We start from the raw sequence: 12,211 nt of genomic DNA, 5'->3' as shown, positions 1-12,211 counted from the left end.
TTCGTCTTGGCTCATGAAAAAACAGTGAAAGGACACCATCTTTATACTCACATTTCTTGATTCATGGCACCAAAAAGAATGGCAAATTCAGTCCCTATTTGAAAATCACTGGTTCTGGGTTATAAAAGTGTACTGCTTAAAATGTACAAAGTGGATTCAGCAACTGTCACGTGTCTTGTAAATATGTTCTGTAACTGGTACAGTAGGGCTGTAGATGATATTATAATACTGAAAGCCAAATAACCTTCTACCCAGGATAAATAGTAAACTCTGAAGTGTTAAAATTTTTAAGAATTTCTTCAGGAAATGTGAAAAGTCAAAAGGAAATTGAAAAAATATCAATAAGAAACCTTTTTAAATTGCCCTTGATAAGGCCATTTTTGTATCATCTAATCAGTCACTTTCCTGAGCATGCTAAGAAATTTCTCAGGTTTTGTCATAGGTTTCATCATTTTGCTTTTGTCACTGCCCTGGAATTATTGTCCCTCTTAAAAATCTCTCCTCACATGCAGTAATTTCAACTTTCAACACACCCAATCACTGGATTTTGTTATCATTTTGCCTTTTACTGCCAAATTTCTGCCAGTAAGAAACTGTGTCTTTCTGAAGAACCAATTAACTTTCTATTTAATGAGTTATACTCATTTTACAAAACATATTTTCCATTAAATTCTTCTATTATTCTTCTCATAACATTCCAGTCAGATTTCAGTATCCCTCTTGAAATATTTCCAGCAAAATTGGACAATTTATTCAACAGTTGCACTCATTCCCAAATCAGAGGAACTTTCAAACTCTTCACAGTATTAGCCTTTCTAGTTACAGGCTTGCTCTCAGAGCTAATATTCATCTGGTGATTCAGTATGACTCCCAAGTTCTCCTTGGAACCTTGAGGTGACAGAGCATGCCTTAATCTCAGGAATTACATCCGTCCTAAACACACAGCCCTGCTTTTGATAACATTTTTACACATGTGAGCCTTAACAAAAAGAAATAAGATTCACTTTCTTACAATTACAAAGCACATACAGAGCAGTTTGTCATTTCTGAATTGCAGAGGACCACAGCAAAGGTCTATTTGCCATGTGCAGGCATTATTGTCAGTGAAAAAATATGAAACACTGCTGAGGAAGACCCTTCATGAAGAAGTCCAAAGGAAAATAGAAATCTTCAGCTATTCCTACATAAGGCTTTGTTATTGATATGAGCTTTGTGAACCAGAGTTTGAAAGGAAAAGCCCAAAAGCCTTATTTAGCAATCTAACTTTTGTAATTAAGTAGATTGGAGGCAGATGCCATCAGAGACTCCCTGTAAACTTCTGAAGTGCTGAAATTAACCCAGACATACTACTAATTTAGCCTATAGTTCTGGAATGCATGACAGATCTGAAACTTTATTAATCATCCCACATACACATGGAAAGAGAGAGCACCTGGTTCGTAAATTGTTGTAAATCTTTTCATTGCTCAGGAGGATCCAGTTATTTTGAATGATTAAGTGACAAAATAATTAAATAATCAAAGTTGTACAAACCAAAGCATTAAACTAATTCCTATCCCACCTTCATTTCTGAAACTGAGGGTATCTAGATAATAGAGGTAAACTGTAAATTAAAGAGATCAGTCATTGTTCTCATTAGCTAGGATTGTTCCTGTAAATCAGGCAAAAGTTTGTTGGCTAAAAACTCAAATATTCAGGAAAACTAAGGAAATTAAAGTCAAAACTAGATTTAAAAAATACAACTAAAATGATAATGTAGGAAAATAGATTGTAGAATCTAACTATTTTAGAATTCATTGACAGGATGGAAATAGCATTAAAAAGGGAGGTAAAATGGAACAGAAAAAGAATTCCAAGATGTTATTTTAGCACAGGAGGATTTGTGTCAGCTTCTAGCCTTTTACCAAATGTTTTTGACAAGCTCTACTGCAGATAGCTTTTACCTCCAGGAATTAGAAAATCACAAGTGAATCAGTACATTCAAGAAAAGGTTAATTAGAGAATTTTCTGCAAGAGAAACAAGAAGAATCAACAGTCAGGATGTTTTTCTGATTGAAATCTCTATGTAACCATAATAGAATCCCACTTGCTTGAGTCATGCTTATGATCTTCCGAAGTGTGACCTAGATACCGCTTCTTGTATTATTCATGTTGTTTCCACAACTGGCATTTAAATTTCACTAACTCAAAGACAGTCCTATACTACAAGCATTATACACAACAAAACCAAAAGGACCAGTATGTAAGGAACATTTTCTGAATGTCTTATGAGCACTTAAAGCTGCTCAGTGGATTTCATAACTGCTTGTTAGGGACAATTAAACGGGGAGATTCAAGCTGTGGTCAGTTTTCAGCAGCCGGTCAGTGCAGACGGTGCACACCGGGAGCTGTCACCCTGGACCTTCTTCAGCAAATACTGACAGAGGTAGGCAGATTTGCCCAGGGTTTATGGGATTAATATAGGATAGGAGAAAGACTGAGGATTAGGGTAATGTCTAGCTGAAGTAGGAGGAGGAGGTGGAAGGGGCTCTCACAAGGTTTTTTTGGAAAGCAGGTGTTATCAGTTTGGAGAAAGTACAAGCCAGGACGTGAGGTATTGCAGTCAGTTCTGCTGAAGATATCATAATAGTAAGGCAATTAAGAAAAAAGGTTGCAGTCAAAGGAATAAGGACTTGGAAGAAGAGTTACTTTGAAGCCCCTAATGGGAGCCATCAAAGAGATCCATTCCACCACCAGCATTGTCAATTCTAATTGCTAATTTGCATATGGCAGCACAGAGATCAGTGTTAGATCAGCTCTGGAAAACCCCATTAGTGCCAGTATAGGACACTCACACAGCTCTGTGAACCCCCAACATAATTTTTCAGGTCAAGTCCCTGAGTCACTACCTGAATGTAGAGAAGCTAACTTAATCATAGATAGGAGTTGTGGTCATAACCTGTAGAAATGTCTCCCTTTCTAGTCTGTAGTTTTCTTCTTGAGAACTCATGCACATATTATGGAATTGTTCCAGTTAGCTGCAGAAAGCCAGTGATCAGATCTCCCAGTAACAGGAACTTGTTCCCAAAGTTCCCTGAAATCAAATGGTTACTAAAAATTCTTTACTGCTTTTGCCAAGAACTGCTATCTCCCAAGAGATCTCTCATTTGCAGAAGTTGTTCAATGGTGGTAGAGGGATACTCTTAAAAAATGCAAATTCATTTTATTTTTTTAACCAACCATGATACAACAAGGATTCAAAATTAAAACTTGAAATCATGGCCTGTATTTTATTGAAATATTTACAGAATCATGAAATTAATGACAGTCTAAAAGAGTGTATAAGAAATATGCCTATTTGTTTAAAAGGCTTAAGTACTCTAAATAAGACACATATGAAGTGAAACTGTGACAATCATGAAATACATTCCATGCACTTAAGCTGGTAAAATGAATCACTTCAGAATAATATGACACTGATGTAGAACATTTCTTAGAACTAAGGAGAGATAAGACCCCTCAACTGTGTTTAGGGTCCCATTTCCTTCAGACAGATCATTAGGGTCCTCCAAAGTGCCTCCCTCTGCCAGCTGGAGGTCTAAATTGGTGTTAAAGTTTTTGATCCATCTAGCTTTAGCTCTTCCATTTCTGAGCTACAGCATTAAGCAAACTAACAGCAAACCACTGCAACAGTTACTCAGATTTATGGTATAAATTCCAAGCAATGCTAATATAACTGGCTGTCTCCTAAGAGAATCAAGTACTCATATGAACATACCAATTACTTCATACAGGTGGAGAAAGGGTATTTGCATCAAGAATGTTCCTGAATCTCAGCAGAAAAAAATATACACATATAAATAAATTCATTATTAACTTCTACTGGTTTTTGAAGTGTAGATATCGATACTACTTACACTGATATATGGTGTTCCTTCACTGAAAGGACAGACTGCTGTGCCTGCTACTCATGTTTTGGTTCTTCTCCCATTAATGACAGTCCACTGGATACTGAGAATATAAAACTTGTCATACGAGCACTGGGCAGTCATGACAAAATGACAACTCTTACTTACAATCCTGAGCTGCATTAGCCAAAATAAGAGAACAGACCAACAAAATTAGAGGATGATAGGTGTTAACTAGAGTGGTTGGAGTGTTCCTGATTTTTCTTTCAAACACCAACATTAATTGTGTCCAATTCAGTGTGACTATAAGCAAGAAATGTGGATTAAATTTCTAATTCAAACCCCAAGAACAGGTTTCTTACTGTCTCCTAGCTGCATCAGCTGTATGTCTGACAATACAGCTAGATCCATTTAGCAGCAAGCTATTACAATACTCGGTCAAATGAGAAATTACCTAACAAGCCCCTTTTCCAGATTAACACAGTGCATCAAACCCTTTTCAAACAGTCATTTCACCTATAGGCTATACACAATGGCATTTCCAAATTTTCAAAGATTTTGTTAAAACAGATTATTAAAATAGTATTTAACTCCAGCCTTTGCAGGCCATCACTCTCCAAGAACATTTGGACAGTGAGAAACCTATAAAGACCATAATGAACCTCTGAACCAACTACAGATCTTACTTGCCAGGCTGTAGAGAAATTTGCAAAGACCCTCTTCAGAAATTATATCTAATGAAGCAGTACCATCAAGTGCAGATTAGCTTGGCTTTCCTTAAGTCACTGGGTAAAGAGCCTATTCACATCTTAAGAAGATATGACTAGAAAAGAGCTTTTGTATTCCCCCAAATATTCATTCACACAAGCAGACTGTTCTTTGCAATCATGAATGGTAATAAAATATTAACCTTTGATCTGCCAAAGTGTTTCAGAGGCCTATTTAGCCTCCAGGGGGGAAGAGAAGGAAAAACAGGAAGTTTCCACACACTCTGTTAAATAGTCTGTAAAGGTAAATTTACATTTAACAGTTTATCTAACAGCTTACCACTGTTTTCCCTTTCTTCCTACTTGTCCCTCCTCTTTCCTTTTCCTTTGCATTTTCCAGTAGCCACAGTTTCACCTTCTATGCTCTCTCTTTACCACATATTGGCACTCATCAGGCTTCCCTGGGCAATGATCTGACTCATCAGCACGGCAATATCCACCTTTTAGCTTGGTTAGTTCTCAGCCAGCCGAGTTAGCAGATTCAATGAGTAGACAACCACGTTAACTGTGGAAATATGGGATATATAGACAGAAGCAGGATGCCTCCTGTCAGCACCACAGAGCCAGTATATGGGTTCAAACTTCTCATGAAATTTCACCATAAGTGAATACCAAGCAAATGGTAGGACTAAGAGGATCCACTTCAGATTCAGGTGAAAATAAGGACAATAATATCCTTCTGATGAGAAAATGTAGCTATGAAACAGGTCTGAAATCCTGACAATCAAGACAAATCTTACAAGAAAGATAAGGAAACTGTATTATACCAAGCTTTTTGCTCCTAGTTAATAATCACCACTCAAAGGTAAAGGGTTAAGTAAATACACAGTGCTGTGAGAAGCAGTAGTGAAATATTTGGATCTGTTGAAAAATATGAGTTGGTGACATATTGTCACAGGCATCCGGATGACTCCTCAGGTTCAGCTGCTTGAGCTGCATCGCTTGGCACTCACACAGCTGCCATCAGCCGGCCAGAGCCCTGTGTTATTGAGATGACCTCCCTGGCACTGGGAACGAGCAGGGGACAGCTGATATTAACAGTCTGAGTGACTGACAAGCTGAGAGATTTTTCCTCAGCCGCTGCTTCCAAATAACAAACTCCTCAGCAAAAAACAACAGGTCTTCACTGAGGAAACTAGGCCTGTATTTGCAACACGCATCATCTGACATAAACAATCTTATCACCTCTGCTAACAATAAAGTTTTGTACAATCTTATCATATTTGGCTTTTTTTCCATTAATACTTGGGAAGGCTTACGCAAAACAAATTGTATGTGGGATATTTTTTGCCCACCCACAGCGGAGGATACTGAATATCTGGAAGCACAGGAAGGATTGCCAGAGTCTGAAGTCATCATGTTTTCACAGCAGTTTCAAGCTTCAGATAAATAGCTAAGCATACATGCTTATCACACATGTCAACATGAGGTCTCTCATGGTCCCTGGACCACCCAGTTAAGGTAAGCCTGAGGCCTGCAAGGTGGCTGATTTCATCTCTCTGCTGCCAGAAGTCACATTTCCTATATCTTTCTCCTCTTGCTTCTTGTCTCCCCATCAGAATTAGAGTTCTTATTCCCTAATGCTACTGTTCCTGTCATCTCCTATTGATCCTATTCAGCTCACTGACACAGTGGATATTCATGGATTTGGGGGTTTAGGTTTGTTTCCAAGTTTTCTTTTAAATTACTTTCCTGACAGATTAGCAAATATAATTGCTTCACAGATTAATCAGATGAAGGGAAGTGACAGGGAAATGTGGCTGGAAGTGTGGGAGAAGAAGGCAGTAATTCCTCTTTGCTCTGCTGGGAGCTATCAGATAACGCTCATCTCGTCTTGCAGAAAGTCTGAGCTCCAGTGCTACAGGCACAGACTGGTTAGGCAGCTTCTCAAAGGAGCAGCGTGAGAGCTCTGCCCATGCCTCAGGAGAAGGGAACCAGCTGACGTAACCCACACAGGCTGCTGAATGGCTTCACCACCTCCAGTCTTGTCCCTGCCTCTTCTACACCACACCCTCCCCAGCTCCAGCTGCAGAAAGAGTTCTCTCAGAAAGAATTCCTACTTCAACTCATCTTCTAGAACAAATTATCTGTACTTTTAAGGCTTTCACCAGCAGTACTTGGTACAGTGGCACTGGTACACCTGGCACTAAGTGTTCACAAAAATATGTCTGCAAGGCCCTAACTTTGCTCTGCCATCTTACTGAGGTCTCTTAGACTGAAACACCATGACTGTTCTCTTTGTGTTCCCCAAGAGCATCAGAAAATAAGAATCAGAAGAATATGAGGGGTCATTTCCTTACTATGGACAGCACAGTACCTGTTTGGGGTTTGTTATTTTCCCCAGGATTTGGTCCTGGTTATGGGGTGTTTGTTTTCACTTAATAAAACATAACCAAATGATGGAATAACTAAAGCTGGTTCTCAGAGCCCTGCTAAAAATTCTCCACACAGTTGGCTGGGTAGGATTTAAAACTGCCCTATTCTTAGAAGCACATATCTGCAGCAGTTGGAAAATGCTAGGTTGCAAGCAATGCATTCCACATGTTTAAGACACCGATCCTGAGTATTTCAGATTCTTTGTGGGTTTTTTTCAGTTTACGTTAAAACAAACAAACAAACAAACAAACAAACAAAACCCCAACAAACTGACTCCCCCTCCAGCCCCCCCACCAAACCACCACAAAATGAACACAGTCCTACCATTTATCTGGGCACCTGAACACATTCTACTACGAATCTCCCATTTGATATCACCACAGTAATTACACTTAATCTATTCATTGAAGTGTGATTTTTAAATGAGACACAACAGAGTGTTTTAGAAAGCCTCCCACATCCAGAGGTTCATAAAATACATGAGACTAAGAATTGACAACTCTGGGAACATGAAGAAGGCTACACAAAACATGGTTAACTGATTAAAAAATAATCAATATACTTCAACAAAGTTCACTGAGTAATTTTAGAAAAAAGGGGCAAGATGTTCCATATTTAGAACAATAGCACTTTTGGCCAGGTTCAACCGCGCACGTAAGATACACCCCTAACACAGAAGAGACACCTGAGCCTGTGCTGCATTCTAAAACCACTCCACAGCATTGAAAGATGCCTGAGCAGCAGATGTACTGTAAAATATGATTTTAAAAATAAGTGTGTTAAAAAAACCTGAAGATGATGACAAATAGCTTTTTCTTTACTTAGAGTTTCAAGAATTAATATATTTATAGTTATGAATAGCAACAGGAAGGGAGTTGTACCAACTGAAACATAATAGTCCAAGGCTTTTCCTCCCAGAGATTCGGGGGGTGTGTCTACTCTAACAAGTAAATGAGGTGGAATTTAGCCTCAAAAAACTGTATAAATCAGATATCTGGATATTGTTTTGCTTCAGCAAGAAAACCCAAGAAATTCATTATGTTAAAGGACTTGGCTAGTAGGGCATTACTTCTCCAAAATTTGCCTTCAAAGCATAATTTAATCCCTCCTGAGAGCTGGCAGATGTTTTGTTATGAACTTTCTTTAAGATCCTGAAATATATACACTTTTTAATAATTTCAAATATATAATTTGATGGTGGGACATGAGCCTTATTTAGATTTTCAAACTTCTATTTCTTGTTGGTTTATTTTCTACCTGTAAAATGCAAAATCATGGTTCTAGCTGGAGGAGATACTGTCTCTCAATCAATTGAGGCATCCCCAATAACAGACTTTTGGGTCAATTGACAGGACAGCTGCAGTAAACACTTTTATTGAGAGACCTTCAACGAAATTTATCTCCTCTCTATTCCTGCTGTCAGAGTGTCAAGGCTACATGCAGACAAATGCATAGAGGCAGTACATTTGCTCACTGTAAGAATATAGAATTCCCTTTTGTACTGAGTCCAAAACACTCTTTTCGTGTTTCAAACACAACTACCAAAGGCAGCTCATCAGGAAGCAAAATTATCAAACTAGTTAAGATGAACAAAATGTGAATTCATGAACTCGGTGAACACTCTTTGCAGAAAGCATAGGCTATGTTTTCAGCTGATAACAACCTAATCAACTCCATTCACTTCAAACTCACTTTTTGAAAAAGCGAAAGCTTCTTTTTCCTTTCGTTTAATGCGTTTCTTCTCAGAGGCAATTGTTTGCTACAACAATCTATATCTCATTGTACCTTAGGTTAATTATGTGTTTCAAAAGAAATCCCAGTACAATGAGCAAAAGTAGAAGTGAGGCTGATATTGTATGTAGATCATGGCCAGGGAAAGCCACTACAGTTCTGAAGACCACTCCAGGACTCAGACATTGCTCCAGAAATGAACAACAGAACTTGCATTTTCAGCTGTGAAAGTGCTTCTGTGGTCCTTCTAGATTTTGGCTCATGATGTTGCATTCTTCTCCATTCCCATCCACTTTTCTGTAAGACTTCATAAGGGAACTCTTTCACCTTGTGCTGTAGATTTTCATCATTATTCCTAAATTAGGTACACAGTGCAAAAAGGAAACGAACAAAGAAATAAGTGAAGCCAAAAAATCCAATCTGTATGACTAATTATAATTATATGATACAAAAACATTTTCTGCTTCACTCAGAGAATCTATTCTACCAAAAGAAAAACAAACTTTTTCTTAAAGTTGCAGAATAGGTAGGTAGTTTCCTCTGGATATGTTTCTGGCAGGCAAGTTCTGAGAAACCTTGTTCCAAGAATCCTGAGGACTGGAAACACAGCTGTTCAGATTCACTGCTCTACCCTTTACTCCATGGATACTCCTATCAGTAAGGCAGGCTTAGGGGGCAGACAAAATGACAGCTGGTCCATTTCTTCTCTTGCACATAAATCCCATGCAGAATAGGATTAAGATAACTGGAAAGCAACCTATTGACTGAACAACAAATCCTGCCTAGCTAAGGGATATATATGATTTAAACAATTTAAAATATTTAAAGTGGGTTTCAAATACTTTCTTAATAATTGTCACCTAAAACCAGAAGCAACATTCTAGAAACCTTCTTCAGGTTACGTCAATTTACTGGTTTAGATTAGGGGAATACATGTTACATACTTTTGAGTCTGTAACTAACTCCCACAAGTAGGAGTTTTAAAAACACTTAAATAATTTTCAATGATAAATTTAGGACAATATTTTAGATCATAAGAATTCAAAGTAATGCAATCCCACTGATTTTAATTTGATCTTGAAACACAGATCTAATTCCTCCACCCATTGAGAGTAGATCCCATTTATATCAGAGTACCGATTCTGGCCCAAACCAGATATCCTTACTTCTGATGAAATCACTTGCTGCTTTAAATATTTTTAAACATTCTGAAGTCCATATACACACTTTAAGATGAACTTCACAGAAGACAAAGGTAAAATAAGTTGGTTTTGGTTGGGTTTTTTTTTTTTTTTCAAAGTTTAGTAAGTTAGGCTATACTAACTTATGAAAGCTTAAACAGAAAGACTGTCTCTCTATTGGCTTCTGCAGCAACAATATATTTATTTTCACAGGGTGGTTGAATTTATTCTCAAATTCATAAAACAAACTCATTTAAATTCCCATGTAATCTGTCTCTTGATACACCTAAATACACTTGCCTTTGAACTTTGAGTTTGCTTTAATGTGGTAATTTTTAAAACTTCAGGTGCTGACCAAATGAAACATATATTAATATTTAAAAAATAGAAACAAAATCTTCACTGGAGAATAAAAATGGGGTCTTTGCAAGTTTGAACAAAACCTCAGGGTGGATCAGAGTATAAACAAAACATTAATGAACCCTTAATCCCCAGCTGCAGAGGGGGAAAATCTGCTCTCGTATACAGAGTGATGACATACTAGAAAGGTGGAAACTGAAATTAAATATTGATTTCTATTGAATTATAAGGCTGTAATTTCACCATCAAGTGTTCAATTCTGAAGCATCTTAGAATTTACTAATAACAAGCTTGATTTGCCACTAAGATTCAGGTCTCTGTACCAACATGTAAAATGAACCCCATCACCAAATCCTGCTGAGTTTAGTCATGTCAGTGAACTAGCAGTAAAAATCCAAACCTACTGACTGACTCTTCTGCTGGTGTCCTTACAAAGACTTGAGTTACATGATACTGAATGTAACAAAGGGATTCCAGAGTCACATTACATCTTTATGCTGTTTGATTTGCTTAGAATCTTTTCCACAACTAGATTTTACTAAGGCAGTTCCACTTGTTCTGCAAGTTTCCTAGATTGATTTTGGGTGGCTGACTCTCACTCAGGTAAATGGAAAGGTCAAAATGTGCACCATCTCTTAAGGCACAGAATGCTGTTTTCAGCAGAAGTCCGCAGCAAGTCAGCTGAATAAAAATCCAGCATGAGAGCCACCAGCATTTTAGATTCATCTTGGTAACACTGCAGTGATGATCCTGAAATCCTTACTTAGACAAAGCTTCCCCTGAGTCCCAGATAGCTGACCAGTAATTGCACAGATTAACACTTACATTTAATGAAAGACCTGACTGCTTAAAGTTTATCTTACTTTAGGTTAGCAGTTCTAAAACTCTTCCAGCTATGAATATAGCTTTTCTAAAAATTTCATCTACCAAACTAAATTGAAACTGCCATCTCAAAAAAACTCCGTGCCATCTCCAGGGCTAATATTACAACAGGTTAAAATATAAGGGTGAAATAAGATTAATAATTGAAATAATAAACTTTATAAATTTAAATAAACTTAATCAATTTTAAATATCTGTATATTACCAGAAGCATAGAAAAAGAGAGGAAAGAGAAATAGAACCATTATAAAAGTTTACTTCAGCCGTGGTCCTGTAAGAGTCTGTTTTGGGCATTTAACAGTTAAAGAAGCAGGGGCATGCTAACCGAGCACATTAAAACAAAGAGTTGGCAGCTCTTGAAGGAAAAGGGTTTGTGCTCCACTGTTCCAACTTGTCAGTCAACTCATGCCAGCACTCTCCTTGTCTGCCTCTTCTCCACACCCTCATTACATGTATCTGTCTGGACTGATCTGCTCATCTGTTCAGGGACTCTTCTGACAAGTCAAAAATTCTGCCTCTTTCTGCTCTGGAATTGGATCAAATCACCTCAGCTTTTTTTTGTAGCCCCACCAGGAGGCTTTTTGCTTATGGTCTCATTCTCTTTGCCTTCACTACTTGTCTGTTTTTGATTTGTAGAATGGAGGAAGCCGAATTGCTGAAAGAAAGATTCCAGGCCATAACAGTAAGTGCTCATGGTTATAATTCATTATTAAAAAAAAAAAAAAAGGCTTAGAAGTAATATCATTAATGAGCTGCTGTGTATTTGCTGAATAATGATTTATCCCAGGACAGAAAAAGAAAAGACTTTATGTCTGCTTGAAATTATTACTTAATAGTGCTAGTTTATAAGATACTGCTTTAAGACAGCTAAGTTGACTGTACTGACTTTATTATGGGTTGTATTGCACTTTAAAATTAAATTCAAAGCAGTGAAAGTGTGTGTGAAAATCACTACTGGACAGTCTAAAACACACATTACTGTCATCATACTGAATGTTTGCCTGAAGGTCAAAAGGCAGCTAGAGAA

The 12,211-nt window shown here is 37.6% G+C and overlaps 1 protein-coding gene across 1 annotated transcript in view; it reads left to right on the top strand.

Moving 5' to 3' along the window:
- Window positions 1-12,211, top strand: part of PALMD (palmdelphin) — a 47,298-nt gene that overhangs the window by 10,686 nt on the left and 24,401 nt on the right. The window contains exon 2 of the mRNA XM_048313079.1: window positions 11,821-11,866. Coding sequence (XP_048169036.1) covers window positions 11,821-11,866 — 46 coding nt within the window. The remainder of the gene's footprint in view (window positions 1-11,820; window positions 11,867-12,211) is intronic.

Source organism: Corvus hawaiiensis, chromosome 9, assembly GCF_020740725.1.
Source record: "Corvus hawaiiensis isolate bCorHaw1 chromosome 9, bCorHaw1.pri.cur, whole genome shotgun sequence".
Classification (NCBI taxonomy): domain Eukaryota; kingdom Metazoa; phylum Chordata; class Aves; order Passeriformes; family Corvidae; genus Corvus; species Corvus hawaiiensis.
Note: the sequence above shows the minus strand (reverse complement) of the source record. Positions and strands in the feature narration are given on the sequence as shown.